General features: G+C 42.3%; 2 protein-coding genes across 7 annotated transcripts in view; both read left to right on the top strand.

Moving 5' to 3' along the window:
• FAM193B (family with sequence similarity 193 member B) overlaps positions 1 to 6,916 on the top strand; it is a 74,762-nt gene extending 67,846 nt beyond the window's left edge. For all 4 annotated transcript variants that reach the window (XM_056575022.1, XM_056575023.1, XM_056575024.1 and 1 more), the window contains 2 exons: positions 1,017 to 1,092; positions 5,289 to 6,916. In XM_056575022.1, the coding sequence (XP_056430997.1) occupies positions 1,017 to 1,092; positions 5,289 to 5,385 (173 nt within the window). In that variant the 3' untranslated portion in view covers positions 5,386 to 6,916. The remainder of the gene's footprint in view (positions 1 to 1,016; positions 1,093 to 5,288) is intronic.
• An 11,228-nt stretch (positions 6,917 to 18,144) lies between these two features.
• The window catches only part of DDX41 (DEAD-box helicase 41), a 55,015-nt gene continuing 52,617 nt past the window's right edge, over positions 18,145 to 20,542 (top strand). For all 3 annotated transcript variants that reach the window (XR_008892831.1, XR_008892830.1, XM_056575020.1), the window contains exon 1: positions 18,145 to 18,359. Coding sequence is in view for 1 of the 3 variants with exons in the window: in XM_056575020.1 (XP_056430995.1) it covers positions 18,336 to 18,359 (24 nt within the window). In the remaining 2 variants the exon portion in view is untranslated. The remainder of the gene's footprint in view (positions 18,360 to 20,542) is intronic.

The following is a 20,542-nucleotide window of genomic DNA, read 5'->3' as shown; positions in this document are numbered from 1 at the left end:
CTTAGTGTTGTCACTTACAAAAACCTTTGACCTTTCATAGAGACATGTCAAAAATCTTGGTTGGTCAGGGTACTAAGACAGCTATCGATTGCTAGAATGAGTGGAAAGAAGCACTCAGCAAAGCTATTATTTCTATGTTCCTCTCCTCTCTGCATAAGATGGACTCTGGATAGATGGATGGTAAATCTATGGAGCCTGTACCCTACAGAGACAGAAGCACTTAGTTCAGTGTTTTTCCCGGCTTATTTTAGCAGACAGTGTGTGTGTGTCTGAAAACCCAGACCCCAACAGATCAAAACTTTTGACATACCATAAAATAACACTTTAACATATGCCTATATTAATATACTTTATATTCTGTATGGTATAAGGTATATTTTATGTATATGTTACTTACTCAAATTCCTCCATTACAGAGACTGTCTTCTTCTAGCCTTCAGCTAAAGCCTGATTTGTCTTTAACTTGAGCCACTTGGCAGGCGGAGGTCCGTTTTCTGGATCCCCTTGCGATCTCTAAAACGGAGCCCCAACTTTCCCCGCAGATTGAAACGGTGAGTAGACATGCGCTCCATTCGTTGTCTATGAGAGCACTGGAGGAAAGCCAGGCAAAGTACCTCCAACGCTTCCGTAGACAATGAATTGAGCACGTCGCTCTATTCAGTGGGAAGAGTCAACCAGACACTTATTCCCTATTCTGTGGATAGTTTTCTTTTTTTCTACATGGTATCATGCTCTTTTTTTTTGTTTTCAATATACACCATACTACATCATACCGATTAGTGAAAGAGGAAATATGAACATGGATGTGTTTGTTTGTTTTTTGGGACACGGTACATGTTCTAGGTATGCCATTTTCTACCCATAAACCTCGACAATAACAAACATTTACTAAAAAAGGGAAAAATCATGTAAATTCAGTTTTCTGTAATATGTTTTATTTGCCAGTTAAAAAAAAAAAATAGCTATGTAAAAACCCATTGTTAATGAACCAATTATTGGCTATTCTCTCTTCTTAGATGATGTTTTCCTTCCAAAAGATTTAGACAGCATGGAAATGGATGAAATTGACAGAGAAGTAGAGTATTTTAAAAGGTAAGGATGCTTATTTATGTCAAAAAAGGCACATGTGGTTATACAAAGACTGCTACAGCTACACAGGTTTGCAAATTTGTAGGTAAAAATATCTAACTGAAAGGAAGTTCCAAACACCTGAATGGAGTTGTTGTGTTGGTAAGCATTTGTATTTATGCATACCATATATACTCGAGTATAAGCCGACCCGAATATAAGCCGAGGCCCCTAATTTCACCCCAAAATCCCAGGAAAAGTTATTGACCCGACTATAAGCCTTGGGTGGGAAATACATCATCCTCCCCTGTCATCATCCAGACCCCCGTCATTAACACCCTCATCATCATCACCCTGTCATCATCCCCCCTTCATCATCACCGCCTGTCATCATCCTCCCCTTCATCATCACCGCCTGTCATCCCACCCCCCCCCTTCATTATCCCCTTGTCATCATCCCACACCCCCCCTTCATCATCCCCTTGTCATCATCACCATGTCATCAGCCCCCCCCCCCTTCATCATCACCGCTTGTCAATGTCTGATACAGTGGTCTCCATCCTGCGGACCTCCAGATGTTTCAAAACTACAACTCCCAGCAAGCCCGGGCTGCCATCGGCTGTCCGGGCTTGCTGGGAGTTGTAGTTTTGAAACATCTGGAGGTCCGCAGGATGGAGACCACTGCGGCCTTCGACATCATCCAGCCCCCCCACCCTCTCACCCCCTTTAGTTTTGTACTCACCTCCGCTCGGCGGGACGTTAGGGTGCGCTGGTCCGGGCCATCTGTGCTGCAGGACTGTCCGGTGGGGAGGGATAGTCGTTCCGGGCTGTCCATCTTCACCGGGGGGGCCTCTTCTCCGTGCTTTGGGCCCGAAATAGAGGCGTTGCCTTGACGACGACGCACAGGGACGTTACTAATGAACGTCCCTGTGCGTCGTCAAGGCAACGTGACTATTTCGGGGCCGGGCCCCAAGCGCGGAGAAGAGGCCCCTCCGGTGAAGATAGACAGCCCGGAACGACTATCCCTCCCCACCGGACAGTCCTGCAGCACCGGACCAGCGCACCCTAATGTCCCGCCGAGTGGAGGTGAGTACAAAACTAAAGGGGGTGTGGGTGGGGGGGTCTGTCCGGGCTTGCTGGGAGTTGTAGTTTAGAAACATCTGGAGGTCCGCAGGTTGAAGACCACTGAGGGCGGAGAGTTCACTCGAGTATAAGCAGAGGGGGGTGTTTTCAGCACGATTATACTAGAGTATATACGGTATCTCATTTAGAGGCACTGGACAGTCACAGACATTTCTACAACAACTCAGCTGTGTATGAATTCTCCCTTACATGCATTTTCTGGCTGCTGTATGTCTGATAAATATCTACAGTTGGCAGAGCGATGGCGTTTATTTATTAACCCCATAAGGACATAGGGGGAGATTTATCAAAACCTGTGCAAAGGAAAAGTTGTCCGGTTGCCCATAGCAACCAATCAGATCGCTTCTTTCATTTTTAACAAGGCCTCTGCAAAATGAAAGAAGGGATCTGATTGGTTGCAATGGGCAACTGGGCAACTTTTCCTTTGCACAGGTTTTGATAAATCTCCCCCATAGCGTTTTTCTGTTTTTGCCCTTTCGTTTTTTCCTCAATACCTTTTAAAAATCATAACCCTTTCAATTTTGCACCTAAAAATCTATATAATGGCTTATTTATTGCACCACCAATTCTACTTTGTAATTACATCAGTCATTTTACCGAAAAATCTATGGCGAAACGGGAAAAAAAAATTGGGCAACAAAATGGAAGAAAAACCCCCATTTTGTAACTCTTTGGGGCTTCTGTATCTATGCAGTCAATTTTTTCAGTAAAAATTACACCTTATCTTTATTCTGTAGGTCCATGCGATTAAAATGATACCCTACTTATATAGGTTTGATTTTTTATTACTTGGGAAAAAAATCATAACTACATGCAGGAAAATGTATAGTTTAAAATTGTCATCTTCTGGCCCCTATAACTTTATTGTTCCATGTACGGGGCGGTATGAGGGGTAATTTTTTCGCCGTGATCTGAAGTTTTTATCGGTACCATATTTGTTTTGATCGGACATTTTTTTATGTTATAAAAAGTGATAAAAATTACGCTATTTTGGACTTTGGAATTTTTTTGCGTGTACACCATTGACCGTGCAGTTTAATGATATATTTTTATAGTTCGGACATTTACGCACGCGGCGATACCACATATGTTTATTTTTATTTACAGTTTTTTTTTTTTTTTTATGGGAAAAGGACGGTGATTCAAACTTTTATTAGGGAAGGGGTTAAATGATCTTTAACTTTTTTTGTTCACTTTTATTTTTTTTGCAGTGTTATAGCTCCCATAGGGGGCTTATAACACTGCACACACTGATCTTTTACACAGATCACTGCAAAGCCATAGCTTTGCATTGATCAGTGTTATCGGCGGTTGATTGCTCAAGCCTGGATTTCAGGATTGCAGCAATCAATCGCCGTTCGGATGCTCGGGAGGAAGGTAAGGCACCCTCCTGCTATGTCCTAGCTGATCGGGACATCACGATTTTATCGCGATGTCCCGATCAGCCCGACTGAGCTGTCGGGATGCTTTTACTTTCACTTGTAGACGCGGCGATCAACTTTGATCGCCGCGTCTAAAGAGTTAATGCCGGACATCTGCCGGAATGGCTATGTCCTGCATTAGCCACGGGTCGTGGCTGCTGATGGCAGCCGGGACCGTGCGGGTATGATGCGAGCTCAGCTCCAGAGCTTGCTTCATAACACTCCTGTGCTGCAGCGCCGTATAAACCCGGCTTTCTGCGGCAAGGGGTTAAATACATTTCATTTTTAAAACAACATGATTAATTTAATACTGCAACGATGAGTTTTCCACTTTTGACAAACCAAAAATCTGAATTTTTAAACAAAAAAAAAATCGGTAAACTCCTCTACATGTGTCATTTTTGAAAGTAGCCACAATGGGGGAGATTTATCAAAACCTGTGCAGAGGAAAACTTGGCCCAGTTGCCCATAGCAACCAATTAGCTTGCTTCTTTCAGTTTTAGAAAGGCCTGTGAAAAATGAAACAAGCAATCCGATTTGTTGCTATGGGCAACTGGACAACTTTTCCTCTGCACAGGTTGTGATAAATCTCCCCCATTGTGAATAAGCTACCTTGCGCTTTACATTTGTGTCCACATTTTGTGAAATTGTGCATCAAAATCTCGTCAGGTTTTCTACAGATGCATAAAAATGTATACAGTGGTCCCTCAAGTTACAATATTAATCGGTTCCAGGACGGCCATTGTATGTTGAAACCATTGTATGTTGAGAACATAACTCTATGGAAACCTGGTAATTGGTTCTGAAGCCACCAAAATGTCATCCAAAAATAGGAAAAGGTGAGGATTAAAGAAAAATAAGTAGAGAAGTAATACAGATAAAACAAATCCTTACATATAAAAGTAAGAAAGATCTGCTGGGAGTTGTAAATCACTGTCTATCTCAGTGTTTCCCAACCAGGGTGCCTCCAGCTGTTGCAAAACTACAACTCCCAGCATGCCTGGACAGCCGTTGGCTGTCCGGGCATGCTGGGAGTTGAAGTTTTGCAACAGCTGGAGGCACCCTGGTTGGGAAACAATGGTTTATGTAGAGGACAGGAGCTTCTTCAGGGTCCTGTACAGTTCACACAGTGTCCCAAATGGAGCCGCCCTTGGTGTCCAAAGGAGCAGCTAACCCTGGCACAGGTAAGGAGTAGTACAGAACTTGTAGTTCCTCCCTGTACTGTAGGGGGCGCTACCAGACAGCCGGTCAGTGCATGCACTTAAGTAATACAGGGGTTTACCAGTAAAATGCCCATTCTGATTGGTCAGTTCCTCCAGTTGTGACATGTCTCACAGATCCGGACTGTCCGTAGCATTGTATGTTGAGTCTGGTTTCAAGTTACAATGGTCCAGAAAAAACATTGTATGTTGAAACTATTGTATGTTGAGGCCATTGTAAGTTGAGGGATCACTCTACTAGCGGTAGAAAATCTGCCCCAAGGGGAGCCTGAGTGCAATCATCCTGGTTAGACATGGGCAGTGGTCAGTGATTTTTAGTTGCACATCTATTCAGTAGAAATAAAGAGGTTGATCATGAAGACCTATGAACTACAGGCAGTGTACTGTTTGTGTCTATACTGTGTTCTTATTCATCAATTCTTGTTCCCTTTTTCAGGTTCTGTCTGGACTCTGCCAAACAAACACGCCAGAAAGTGGCTGTCAATTGGACCAATTTTAGCCTGAAGAAAACCACTTCCAACGTGGCACAGTGATGCCTGCACTTTCTGACATTTTCCTTCTCTAACTCACCAATACACCTTCTGTACTATACAAATGACCCCTAGTTCCCTGCTATTCTGTTCTGCACTGTCACAAGCGTTTGAGGGATTTTAAAAATATTTCCTCCTTTCATTTTTTTTAAATAAAAAAAAAATTGGCAAAGTACCATTTCCAGTGCATCCCCTCTGGCCCACACATTGTTTTTTTTCCCAATCTAGGGATGAATGAACTCAACATCTTCTGCTAAGAAGAACACCCCTTTTTATTTGCCATGATTGTCTATAACCACTTTCTCTTTTTAAGATTTACTTCTGGGTCTTTTCAGTCTTCAGAATTCTAATACGTAGGTCAACCTAGGCAATAATAATAATAATCTAATAATAATGTACCTTTTTGTAAAGACTGCCCGGTATATAAAGTGTGATTTCAAATCCAGTTCTTAAATTTCCAATCATTCTATTTTTCTGGTCAACCAAGAACACAGCCAAGCAATTTAAAGATACATATTCTTATTGGAGCTAAAATATCAACAACAACAACAACATTTTAAATTCACATTTTTGTTTTTCGTTGTGTGTGTGTGTGTGTGTTAGGGTTTTTTTTTTTTTTTTTTTTTTTTTTTTTTTAAATTCGTTGACTTAGTTTTCATTCTGTAAATAAATGTGTATGTGCACATGCCCATTGACAGCATGTGATGTCCTATTTTACACCATCCTTTCATTCAGATGGTACACTTTAATGTACTTGGAACTGTTACACAATAAATTGCCTGATCAATGCCTTCTGTGAAAACCCGGACTATAGTTCTGGGTGAATACACGTTTCCATCCTGCCTTGTAAGTCCTGACAACTTCAAAGGTCATAGAAGCCGATCTGATTTATAAAATAATCCTTATTCCAGTCAAGAACTACTGGTGATGGAAACGGTGAACTAGACGTATTTCTAGATGAGAACTCTGGTTAGAAATTAGTCCCTATCCTGTTCTTCCAGTAAGGGGAAGAAAAATAATAGAATGGTCAGAAGCCACAATAGTGTGGTATATTATCCCACATTTCTTTTTATCAAGCACTTGCATCCCTCCTATTCTTCACTTTGCATCTTGTGTGACACCTTCAGAAGGGTGTAATGGGAGGTACTTGACCCTTTTAACTAGAGCTCCCTTTTAATAGTCCCTGATCCTTTGCTATGTGTATTCCCCTTGCATCTCTTTCTACCAACCAAAATATTGTATCTGGCTTCAATAGAGTGAAACAGAAAATGTCTTTTTTTTTTTTTTTTTCTCTCTGTATTTTCCTTTCACATTATTTTTACCTGACAGCTGGTGCTATGCTCGAATAAACCGTAGGACTTTGGCCTTGTGGATAAGCTGGTCCTCTGGATTCGATATTGGATTTTATTAATGTTCTGTTCGCCAAGTGTATATTGGCTTTGCTGTGTTTTTTTTTTTTTTTGTTATTTTTTTATTTTACTTTTTTTATACTGTGAAAATCTTTCATTCAGAAAGATTAAATGACATTTGGACACAGGTAGAACTGAGTTTGGTCTTTATTTGATTATTCATTCGATACAGTGTGTACTTTAACAAACTATTTCCATATCATTTTGATTTGTCAGACATTTTGATCAGTGAGGGTCCAGGTCATGAGACTCCCACTATAGCTAGGGTCAGCTGAACACTATGCCATTGGTTTTGCTCTGCCCTCTTCTGAAAGTTGAGCATGCAGTGTTCAGATTTATAGAAAGTCTCAGACCTTCTATGAACCTGTACCCTGCTTTCTCCGTTCTCTGACGAGAGCCAAGCCGGAACAAATAGGTACAGAGCTCCTGCCCCTTGGTTTTAGTGCTAATATGGGTCTCAATCAAAACTTCTGGCATGTCAATATGATGTAATCAGTTTGTTAAAATAATAGGTATCCTATAAAGCCTATTTGCACAAAAACTAAGAAGAATTCAAAGTTCATAAAGCTGAGATCTGTTTTTTTGCCATACAACACAGTGAGACACCTAAAAGAGAATTATTAAGGAAATTCTTGAAGTAAACTGGTCATTTTTAAAAGATTTTTAAAATCTTGCTTGGTTTTGTTAGAGTAACCCTTGATAAGGTGGATGGAGGGATCACGTGATGAGAGGATATAGGCTTATCAGTTCCTACCGCTCCATGACCTTTCTCCCTCGGCCGGGTAATTCCCGGCCACTATGCTGAAATCAAGAACTCTGAAGCGGATGAAAAAGAGAAGCGGCCCGGAGGGGGAAAGTTGTGGGGATCACACTGAATTTGGAGTAAGAAGTTTAAGAACATATGTGGAGATAACTATGCAGAACTTGCATGTGGAGTGGAGTAAAAGGTATGGCTGGAGGCGTGGCTTCAAAACAGACCACAATACGTCCTGGGAGATCACGTGACTCGGCACATGGTGGCGGTGTACGCCACCTGGAGAGGCTGAGAGCGAGCCCAGGAGACTCAGTCCACAGAGGTGGATAAGAAAAGGTACCCGTCGGCCGGGAGTATGAGGAAGGTGGCAGTTATCTGCAGAGGCAGTAAAATTTTAATCTGGTGAAACATAATGAATAATGTGCAAGTGGGGTGGCTGGTGCTTTACTCTCTTAGCAGCAAGTGCCGGAAAGCAGTAAGGTAACAGCTAGCCATGTTGTTAATCGTGATTAAGTACTGAGTTGACAAGTGGAATTGCTGAAAGACATATCTGCCTAAAAAGTGCAAAGCCTGGTGTGTGATCCCCTTTTAACCTCCCCAGCACTTACCAATAATGGCGCAGCCATATATAGAGCATTGGTAGCAAGAACAGTTGGACTTCAGTAAAATAGATATTGAAATTCCTGTATAGAGTGTCTCCAGCCTTTCTTGCAATTAGTTTTTCTATTCCAAACAGCTCAAATAAGAATGGAAGATGGATGTGGAGCTGTTTTAGACTTTTATAACAGAAAAACAATGGAAGGTGCTGTGGAATAGCAAGGAGGAGCAGAAAAACGTATACATAAACACCACAATTGAACTGCATAGAATCTCTACCCTAGAGAAGATGGCTCCTAAAGTACAGCCAATACAGCCGAGGAGATCTGGTGGAGGGGAAGTAATATAAAAATGGATAAATGTATAAAATCCCATGGGAGGTAATAAAGACCAGGACGCAAAGATACAGAGAAAACTCTAATGGGTCTAGATATGCTGTCCTGCAGGAAGAAGGGGGAATGGAGGAGGGAGAGAATGGAGAAATTAAAGGGGTACTCCCGTGGAAAACGTATTTATTTATTTTTTTTATCAACTGGTGCCAGAAAGTTAAACAGATTTGTAAATTACTTCCATAAAAAAATCTGCTGTCCATTTTAGGAACTGTCCAGAGCAGTATATGTTTGCTATGGGGATTTTCTCCGGCTCTGGACAGTTCCTAAAATGGTCAGCAGAGAGCACTGTGGTCATGACATCAGAGAACTCTCAAAAAGTTTCCTTTTGTAGTATGTATCCCCTAAAAAGTACTGGATCAATTAAGATTTTTTAATAGAAGTAATTTACAAATCTGTTTAACTTTCTGGCACTAGTTGATTAAAAAAAAAAATAATAAGTTTTCCACAGGAGTACCCCTTTAATTCCCCCTTACTAAACTCTATATTAAGTGGGGTAGAAAGGAGTAACAAAGCCCTAGAAGATTTGGTGATGCAAGTAAGCTGTTTAAGCTCTGATGTCGGTCTGATCCGAGAAGACATGAAAAAAAATGAGTGAGGAATTGAGAGGTTGGTCCCTATCATAGACACTAAAGTGGGAAATCACAAGAAGAGATAGTAAAAGAGAAACAATTTAAAGAAAAAGTAGATGATCTAGTGCTGGGTGGTATACTGTTTCATACCAATTTTTTTTTCCTGCACAATATTAATTTCTCCCATACTGCAATACCGTTTGGGCCTTGACCCCCCCACCCCCCCCCACCCCCCTCGAATGAATTATCAGCCCAGCGCTGTGCTGTCCCCCACATCGGGAACTAATCATGTCACCTCGTTCTCCTGTGAGTTGCGGGCCGCCGGCGCTGGAAATCTGTACTGTACTACATATTCCTGTGCCTGGGCTGCAAAAATAAACAAAATACACTTTAACTCTATGTTCCCCCGTTGCTTCGGTAATGGCCTCACCCTGGGGATGGGAACGTCACAGAGCTGTCAGCCTATTACTGGCTGCAGTGATGTCCTGCCTCGGTCGGTGATAGGCTGAGCGCACTGTCATGTAAGGAGCTCGCCTATCGACCCGAGGTGGGACATCGCTGCGGCCGGTGATAGGCTGACTGCTCTGTGACGTTCCCATCCCCAGCGTGAGGCAGTTACCGGGGGAATGTAGGAAAGTGAGTTAAAGTTTATTTTTGCAGCCAGGGCAAAGGAATATGTAGTAAAGTACAGATAGCCTGCGCCGGCAGCCCGCAACTCACAGGAGGACGAAGAGAGTGGCATTTGCGGGTAACATGAATAGTTCACTGACGTGGGGGACAGCGCAGCGCTGGGCTGATAAACTGGGGGGGGCGGTTAGAGAAGCAGTGCCCACGGGTCCCATGATTGGGGGGGTGGGGTGGAGAATACTGTTAAATACCGTGGAACCGCCATAACGTATAAAAATACCGTGATATTTTTGGTCATACCGCCCAGCTCTAAGATGATCTGGAGGATAGATTGAGGAGAGCGAATATAAGAATAACTGGCCCAGAAGAAGTCTGACCCAGTGACATTCTGTACTAAATGGTTAAGCGATGTATTTGGAGAACAGACTTTCACAAAATGGTTTGCCATAGAAAGAGCCCACAGAATCCCGTTTGCAAAGCCTATTCCGGGAGCACCACCAAGGATGTTACTGTTAAAATTTATGTGTGCAAGAGATCAGGACATTTTATTAAAAATTGTGAGAGAAAAAGGGAAGATAGAGTTCGGTAGTGCCAAGGAACTGTCAGGAACTGTCAGGTTAGAAGCAAATCCCCATAGAAAACCTCCTGTTCTGGACAGTCCTGACACGGACAGAGGTGTCAGCAGAGAGCACTGTTGTCAGGCAGAAAAGAAATTCACATATTTCTCTGTAGTATATCTGTAGTATACAGCAGCTGATAAGTACTAGAAGGGTTAACATTTTTAATAGAAGTGATTTACAAATCTGTTTAACTTTCTGGCACCAGTTGATTTGTCAAAAAAAAAAAATTCCACCGGAGTTCCCCTTTAATGAGGTTTATGAACAGGAAATCTTATAAAGATTTGTTTCTCTTAGGACACTTTAACTGTGTAATGAATAATGAAAAAGATTGGAGGGCAGAAAAAGTTAATACAAGGTTGACCAATTTATGTGAAGAACTAAGTTGGAAACATGTGGAGGTGCCTATACCCCTCAAAAGAAGTGTTTTCATGCTAGAACGCTACATATAAGACAACATCTAGGATAGATATAATATTGGCTAATAAGAGTGGATTGCTACTAGCTATAAAAGAAATAAGCTATGAACCAAGGTGTATCTCTGATCCTGCAATGATGGTTTGTAATTTTATGTACGGTAGCCAAAATTCCCCCAAAAATAGAAATATGAATATAAATCCTCATTGAGTTAGAAGGGGTTATAAATGGGATGGAGGAAGAAATTAAATGGTTTTGGGAGGTGAAGAAAGGTTCCACAAATGTATTTATGGTATGGGATGCATTGAAGGAATACTTAAGGGGGGTTCTTTTTAAAAACATTGCACATGTTAGAAGACAGGTAAAAATGAAAGAGGAAGCTTTGGTTAAAGAGGGAACAAATCTGGAGAGTTAATTTCAACCTGGAAAAAGCCCAGCATAGGTTATTCTTTTGGGGTCAGAAGAAATGTACAGAAGGGGGTAGAATTAATAAGTGGCTTTCCAGTATCAGAAAGAATCAGAAAGAGAAAAGATACCTTAAAGGTGTACTCCGGTGAAAACCTTTTTTCTTTTAAATCAACTGGTGGCAGAAAGTTAAACATATTTGTAAATTACTTCTATTAAAAAATCTTAATCCTTCCAGTACTTATTAGCTGCTGAATGCAACAGAGGAAAATCTTTTCTTTTTGGAATGCTCTCTGATGACATCACGAGCACAGTTCTCTCTGCTGACATTATAATAACGCTTTATTTATTGTTGTGCTTAGTGGGATTTGAACCCAAGTCCCCAGCACTGCAAGGCAGCACTGAGCCACCATGCTGCCCTTAGCATACATCTGCTATGCATGGTTGCTAAAATGGACAGAGATGTCAGCAGAGAGCACTGTGTTCGTGATGTCATCAGTGTTCCCCAAAGAAAGGAATTTCCTCTGTAGCATTCAGCAGCTAATAAGTACTGGAAGGATTAAGATTTTTTAATAGAAGTAATTTACAAATATGTTTAACTTTCTGCCAACAGTTGATTTAAAAGAAAAAAGGTTTTCACCGCAGTACCCCTTTAATACCATCAAGAACAAAGAAGGTAAGCTGGTTGGAGGTGTGGAAAATATTGGTCAGGTGCCAGTTGAGTATTACCAAACATTATATAAATCAGAGAATAGGAGAACAGAAGAAGAAATAGATTATTTCTTGTTTAGAAGGGATGGCCCAAAGACAAAAGAAAGTAGGGAGACAGGGATATTACACTGAAGGATGTTCAGGATGCTCTTAAAACCTTTTCAGGAAACTCATCCCCCGGGTCTGACAGGTTAGTGTGAGATATATAGAAAATTAAGTGACGTGCTGTGGCCCTGTCTTTTAGAGGTATACAATGAATCCTTGAGAAAAGGGAGCTTGTCTCCCTCTGTCGGAAGTAATCATAATTTTAATACCAAAAAAGGGGGCAGTAGTGAGCATATTGAGAATTACCATCCAATATCGATTTTGAACACAGATTGCCCAAATGTTTGCAAAAATTATGTAGTCAGACTTAATGGGGTAATGGATCAAATCATTGGCAAGGAGCAAAGAGCTGGTAGAAGTATGGGAGGAAATGTACATAGAGTATTCCTGAAGATTCAGTCACTGGGTGGGGACCCCTGCTCTTTCCTGTCCTTAGATGCAAACAAAGCATTTGACAGGGTGGAGTGGGGCTCTCTTTTTAAGGTGGTGTCATTTTTTTTATTTAGGGACACATTTTTTGCAGGCGATTAAAACAATATATTCATGTCCAAGTGCAAGAATAAATATAAATGGGGTACTGACAAGAAAGTTATACTTGGAGAGAGGCACAAGGCAGGGATGCCCGTCTCCAATATTATTCGCACTGTTTATGGAACCACTAGCTACTAGGATTAGAAATTCAGTGTTTCTTAGGATTTGGAGTGCAAGGAAACAGAGAAAAGATCCTACTTTATGCGGACGATGGGATTATGTTTATTAGAAACCCAGAACAGAAAGTCCCGGAAGTGGTGCAAATAGTGGAAGAGTTTGGTGCCCTATCAGGGTTAAAAATTAACTTGTAAAAGTCAGGTCTGTTACCTCTAGATAAAGACATAGATTCATCCATTGGAAGTGTTAAAATCCTTAAAACTACGGACTATTTAGAGTAGGCATTAAAATATCATATGTGGAGGAATTTGAGAATCTTAATCTAACCCAACTGTTGGATAGAATAGGTGTTAAAATGAATGTATGGTTAAGATTGGCATTATATATGGCGGGGAGGATAACTTTAATAAAAAATGGTGATACTTCCCATGGTTTTGCATTTTCTTAGTTACACAAATATGGGTTAAGGACAGTTTTTTTGGTTTATTGGGAACATTTTTTAGGAATTAATATGGGGGCGGAAGCGGGTAAGAATCAAATTACACTATTTAGTTCCATCAGTAGAATTAGGAGGATTAGGGATTCCTGACTTTCTCAATTTTTTGGCCTCACAAGTGTTGTTTTTGATACAAGAGCAAGAGGTGATAATGGTATTTTTTAAGTAGCAGGGAATAGGTAGCAAATTATGGGAGTTACTGGGAAGCTGAAGATTAAAGACACTGGAAGGGGGGGAAGGTCTTTATTTTATTTTTTCAAATAAATGTTATGTTTTTTTTTTGTATTCTGTATAAAATGAAAAATAAATATAAAAAAAAAAAACCTTGATAAGGTGACTCTAGTGCTCTTACTGCTTTTTGAAAGCCCCTCCATAGTGCCAGTAGTATACATAGATTCCTTTCCCTTTTCTGGCCACTCACAGCTCAGCATGTCCTCTCTACTATGCCATAATAGTGTTGTTAAAAATGCACTGTACAGACTGGCACATTAATGGGGTCTAATTTACACAGCATAGTACTATAGATTAAATGTTGGGAAATAAGGGGTTACGGATACACTGGATTATCAAGGCGATATGTAAGCAGAAATGTGAGCAACAGCAGCAGCAATGAATTGGTTACACTAAACATAACTTGGACTACTGATAAGCTTAAGGGGGGTATTACATTGTAGCACTGTGGACATACATCAGCAGGTACACTGCTATTTACACAAAAGGAAATATATGCAGAGTTTTATGGGCGGTGAGAGATGAGAGGGAAACATTAATTTGCTTTTTAGGAATGGTGTAGATCAACAGCTGGCAGACTGTCTCAGCTTGCAGGTATACAGTCCTGGCTTTTTCTCTCCTTCACAGTGTACAGTACAGTGCTCCCTCAAGTTACAATATTAATCGGTTCCAGGACGGCCATTGTATGTTCAAACCATTGTATGTTGAGACCATAACTCTATGGAAACCTGGTAATTGGTTCTGAAGCCCCCAAAATGTCATCCAAAAATAGAAAAAGTGAGAATTAAAGAAAAATAAGTAGATAACTAATATAGATAAAGCAAATCCTTACATATAAAAGTAAAAAAAGATCATCTGGAAGCTGTAATCACTGTCTATGTCAGTGTTTCCCAAGCAGGGAGCCTCCAGCTGTTGCAAAACTACAACTCCCAGCATGCCCGGACAGCCAAAGGCTGTCCGGGCATGCTGGGAGTTGTAGTTTTGCAACAGCTGGGGGCACCCTGCTTGGGAAACACTGGTCTATGTAGTGGACGGGAGCTTCTTCAGGGTCCTATACAGTACACACAATGTCCTAAAAAAGTAACATGGAGCCGTTATTACATGGTGTCCAAAGGAGCAGGTAACCTTGGTACAGGTAAAGAGTACAAAACATGTAATACCTCCCTGTACTGTAGGGGGCGCTACCAGACACCAGTCAGTGCATACGCTTCAGTAATACAGCGGTTTTACCAGTAAATGCCCATTCTGATTGGTCGTTTCTTCCAGCCATTGACACGTTTCACAGATCTGGACTGTCCATAGCATTGTATGGTGAGTCTGGTTTCAAGTTACAATGGTCCAGAAAAGATCATTGTATGTTGAAACTATTGTATGTTGAGGCCATTGTAAGTTGAGGGATCACTGTATATGATAAGCCCCAACCCCACTTACTGGGGGACATTTATCAAACTTTTTGGTGTAAATTTGTCACACTTGGGCAAAAAGTGTGCGACTGTTTGCTACAGTGATTTTGACTAAAATGGTACACACTTTGGCTTTTTCCCTTTGCAGTGGTGAGAGATTCATGAAGTGTGACTTTTCTCAAAAAGTCACAGATTTGTCGCACAGCCCTCAATTACACCACAAACATACACCAGCCCAGACCTGGCTAACAAAACTGACTTTAGACCGCAGTTTCAAAAGGGGACACAAAAGTCGCACGGGCTGAAAAAGTTTTAGAAAAGTCCCAGAGAAGGAATCATACAAAGTTGGTGTTCTGATGTGAAATTTCACAAAAATGTCTACTAGCCCCCATATTTATCACATGCCCTGCGACATTTAATAAATCTCCAATTACACAATCAAAACCTGTGTATAACATTACATTTTTTTTTCCTTTTCAAGCTAAAGGTATAGTTCAAATAACCTAGCTATGGAATGCCTGACAACTGATCAGAAAGAAATCTGTGTGTAGGTGGATAATTAATGTACAGCTTATTAATGCAGATCTTCTGATACAATATTTTGCCTTAGTTTAGGGTGCCATATTTTACACACCGGTCCAAGGAGATTTATGGAAAAATTGAAGAAGTGTCTCCTGTCTGTAATAATAGCCAATCAGCCTAGGACTTGCTGACCTAAATTCGGGTAATGTAGTTGAAGACCTGCTTTACAGGAGTTTAACATATGACCATCGAGGACACCCTCTATTATTGGAGAGGACATTCAGTGCAAAAAAGCTTTGTCTGGTGAACCCAAGTGTATAACCGCAGGCAAAAGAATTTTAGAATGTAAATGGAACAAATAGATGCACAGAAACAATAAAAGAATATTACACAATAATATAAATTGGCATTGTGGAATGAAAGGTTTGATAGGGAAATCAACCCAATATAGTCGTCCTTTTGCTGTAAGGTAAAAGAAGAGAAGATAAGAGACAGGCCTGGAAGTATAGACTACACAATAGTCAAGCAAGTGTTCTGTTTATTTATATAGGCAAAATTATGTATATGTATGGCGTATAATGAAAAGCAACAATATATATAAAAAAAAATCATCAAATGATTTATCAATTAAGAACAAACTAATTGACAAGGTACAAAAGATTTATAGCTCATTTGTACCAGTTATAGATTTTATGACTTGTTTGTCCTTCTACTACTTTCAGACCCAAAGACAACTGCACATTCTTTCCTCAGCCAATCCCACAACCTTGTACATTCCTTCAGCATGAGAACCAAGGGTCTTCTATGAGGGAGCCCCTCATGGACAAATGGAGATCCAGGTTTTATACTTATAACATAAGAAATACACAAAGTGGGAGATTTATGAAAACCTGTCCAGAGGAAATGTTGCGGAGTTGCCCATAGCAACCAATCAGATCGCTTCTTTCATTTTTCGGAGGCCTTTTCAAAAGTGAAAGTAGGGATCTGATTGGTTGCTATGGGCAACTCAGCAACTTTTTCTCTGCACAGGTTTTAATAAATCTCCCCCATAGAGATTACCATGGAGTATAGCGGACAACATGGCTGAATAGCATATATTCCTTCACAGGCTGAAGAAATAAATGCTGGCATACCGCTCCATATATCTCTATGGGAGAGCCAAAGATAGCCGAACATTAAAGGGAACCAATCATCAGATGTTACCCTATATAATGCTTGGCAAAGAGTTATATAGAGTAAAATCTTTATCCTCACCATCTCCGGGGGAAGCTCCTGCCCCCAGGGATGGTGAGGATATGAACTTATAAACCAGTCCCCGCCGGCCCTGTAAGTAGTCCCCTGGGCGGAGAGCTCCTTTCACCTACTCCTGTTGTTCGGCCGGCAGCGATGCCCCCTCCGCTCGATTGACGGGCCGCATCATCACTCTACTCTGTCGGTTCAGTGAGCAGAACGATGACGCGGCCCATCAATCAAGCGGAGTGGGCATCGCTGCCGACCGAACAATGGGAGTAGGTGAGAGGAGCTTCGCACCCAGGGGACTACTAACGGGTGCGGCGGTGACTGGTTTATAAGTTCATATCCTCACCATCCCTGGGGGGGGGGGGGGGGGGGGGTTTGGAGTGTCCCCCGGGGATGGTGAGGATAAAGATTTTACACTATATAACTCTTTGCCAAGCGTTATATAGGGTAAAATCTGATGATTGGTTTGCTTTAAAGGGGTACTCCGCCCCTAGTCTTATTTCCTATCCTAAGGATAAAATGTCTGATCGCAGCGAGTCCGGCCGCTGGGGCCTTCCACAATCTTAGGGCCGGCGCCGCACCTCCCTGAACACAGAAGCTTGGAGCTTTTGTATTCGTGACGTCATGCCACGCCCCCTCCATTCATGTCTATGGGAGGGGGCTTGACGGCTAGTGATGTCACGTCTACTCCCACAGACATGAATGAAGGGGGTTTGCTCCATGCACCAGATGACTGGGGTGCCGCGCTGGACTCCCACGATTAGACAGATGTCTAGGGGAGGAGTACCCCTTTAAGGCTATATTCACATGGGCTAATGTCCGCATGGGAAATCTTTAGGCGGACATTGTCCTGACAGCAGAGCGGAGCACATTCTGTGCAGTCCACAGAAAGACTAGACATGTCTGGGGGAGATTACTCAAAACCTGTGCAAAGGAAAAGTTGCCCAGTTGCCCATAGCAACCAGATTGCTTCTTTCATTTTTGAAGAGGCCTTGTTAAAAATGAAAGAAGCGATCTGATTGGTTGCTATGGGCCACTTTTCCTCTGCACCGGTTTTCATAAATCTCCCCCATCTATTCTTTTTTTCAGACACTGGAATTTGAATTTCTCTGCCGGATGCCTGGAAATTCTGAAATGTGAAGAACACAGCAGAATCCCATTGAAATCAATGGGACTCTGCTGCTGCGGAATCTCCATCATGTGAACATAGCCTAATAGATCTGGGCCTTAGTACAGTACCACACACAAACGGAAGACATAGGTGACGCTATTTATTGAAGGAAGTAGCTATATATATTTTTTCATCCTGGATAACAACTTTCAGTCAGGTGTTTTGGGTATAAGTCAGGTGGTTTTCATCCAGGGTGCCTCCAGCTGTTGAAAAAACTACAACTCTTAGCATGCCCGAATACAGGCTGGGAGTAGTTTTGCAACAGCTGGAGGTACCCAGGTTGGGAAACATGGTTATGGAGTAGTGCACTTAAACAGCATTTTGTGGTTAGAAGCCTATGTGGTCTGCCGGAATCTTTTACACATCCCTACATTGCCGACACATTTCATTTAGCTCTGTAGTGAACAGTGCAGAACGAGGACACCGCCCCACGTGACACACGGACGCTGGAGCTGACGTCACTGCTGAAGCTTGTCGCATTACTCTCTCGTCACCGACCTATTTTTTTTTTTTTTTTACCTTTTACGCGAATGTTTCCCACCTGACAAAATTCTTGTTTGTGATTGGCCAGACGCCTCTGACGATACGGAAGCGCCGTGGATCGTTCGTGCAGCGTCTGTTGTGAGAGCAGATCGGTGCCATGGACGGCGGCAGTGATAGGAAGGTCAGTGTATGTTTATAGAAGCTTCTGCACTGGATGGCGGGCAGGGAACTCTCACCCTGCTCAGGCCCCTTTGTTTCTATCATCAGACCAGGTCTTTGCTAGTAAATACTTTGTTTATCAAGAGGTTGGGCAGTAACCCTTTGCATATGTGTGTATAATGGGATTCCATAGAAAGATAACATTTACTCCTTACAGCCATATTTCCGTCTGGGAACAAGGTATATAAAAAATGCCGGCATTGCAATGGCCAATATTTATCCAACAACTCCCGGAATGTTGCTGTTCGGGCATGCTGGGAGTTGTAGTTTTGCAACAGCTGGAGGCACCCATGTTTGGGAAACACTGCCCTATACTACTATATAGTCCAACATGCTGGGAGTTGTAGGTTTGCATCAGCTGGAGGCACCCCTGGTTGTGAATCCCTGCTATATACTATATACTACTATATAGTCCACCATGCTGGGAGTTGTAGATTTGCAACAGCTGGAGGCACCCTGGTTGGGAAACACTGCCCTATACTATATACTACTATATAGTCCACCATGCTGGGAGTTGTAGTTTTGCATCAGCTGGAGGCACCCCTGGTTGTGAATCCCTGCTATATACTATATACTACTATATAGTCCACCATGCTGGGAGTTGTAGATTTGCAACAGCTGGAGGCACCCTGGTTGGGAAACACCGCCCTATACTATATACTACTATATAGTCCACCATGCTGGGAGTTGTAGATTTGCAACAGCTGGAGGCACCCTGGTTGGGAAACACCGCCCTATACTATATACTACAATATAGTCCAACATGCTGGGAGTTGTAGTTTTGCAACAGCTGGAGGCACCCTGGTTGGGAAACACCGCCCTATACTATATACTACAATATAGTCCAACATGCTGGGAGTTGTAGTTTTGCAACAGCTGGAGGCACTCCTGGTTGGAAAACACTGCTCTATACTATATACTACTATATAGTCCACCATGCTGGGAGTTGTAGTTTTGCATCAGCTGGAGGCACTCCTGGTTGGAAAACACTGAGCTATACTATATACTACTATATAGTCCACCATGCTGGGAGTTGTAGTTTTGCAACAGCTGGAGGCACCCTGGTTGGGAAACACAGCCCTATACTATATACTACAATATAGTCCAACATGCTGGGAGTAGTAGTTTTGCAACAGCTGGAGGCAGCCCTGGTTGGAAAAGACTGTCCTATACTATATACTACTGTATAGTCCACCATGCTGGGAGTTGTAGTTTTGCAACAGCTGGAGGCACCCCTGTTTGGGAAACACTGCCCAATACTACTATATAGTCCCCAATGCTGGGAGTTGTAGTTTTGCATCAGCTGGAGGCACTCCTGGTTGGAAAACACTGTCCTATACTATATAGTACTGTATAGTCCACCATGCTGGGAGTTGTAGTTTTGCAACAGCTGGAGGCACCCCTGTTTGGGAAACACTGCCCTATACTACTATATAGTCCCCAATGCTGGGAGTTGTAGTTTTGCATCAGCAGGAGGCACCCCTGGTTGGAAAACACTGCTCTATACTATATACTACTATATAGTCCACCATGCTGGGAGTTGTAGTTTTGCAACAGCTGGAGGCACCCCTGTTTGGGAAACACTGCCCTATATTACTATATAGTCCACCATGCTGGGAGTTGTAGTTTTGCATCAGCTGGAGGCACCCCTGGTTGTGAATCCCTGCCCTATACTATATACTAGGGATGCACCGATATATCGGCCGAAAATAGCTATTTTGGGGAAATGCCGAAACAACAAAAAAATTTGCCGATAATGATCTACCTCGCCTGCCCGCCCACAGCTCAAGTTACAAACACTGCCAGTGCCCACCAATCTGAAGCCCCCGCCACTTGCTGTCACTCTGCCAAGACCTCACTCAGACAGCGAAAATTCTCCCGTACAGTGCAGGTATAGATGGCCACATTGAAAATGAAGGGGGGGGGGGGGGGGGAATCGGCACAGCTAAATACCTTCAGGCCCGCCCCGCACCTCTAATCCATTTCCCGTGCTTACAATCAGCTCCCGGCGGCATAATCTTGTGGCCAGCAGCTGTCTTTTGACTTGATTCCAGCCTAGATGTCTGAGGCACTGCAGAGGTAACTCCACTCCCCCCCCCAAACCACCCCATTCCCAAGACCATCCCAACTCCCGCTGGCCGATCC

This window comes from Hyla sarda, chromosome 4 (genome assembly GCF_029499605.1).
Source record: "Hyla sarda isolate aHylSar1 chromosome 4, aHylSar1.hap1, whole genome shotgun sequence".
Taxonomy (NCBI): Eukaryota; Metazoa; Chordata; class Amphibia; order Anura; family Hylidae; genus Hyla; species Hyla sarda.
The sequence above is the reverse complement of the archived record's forward strand: the minus strand, read 5'-3'. Positions and strand labels throughout refer to the sequence as shown.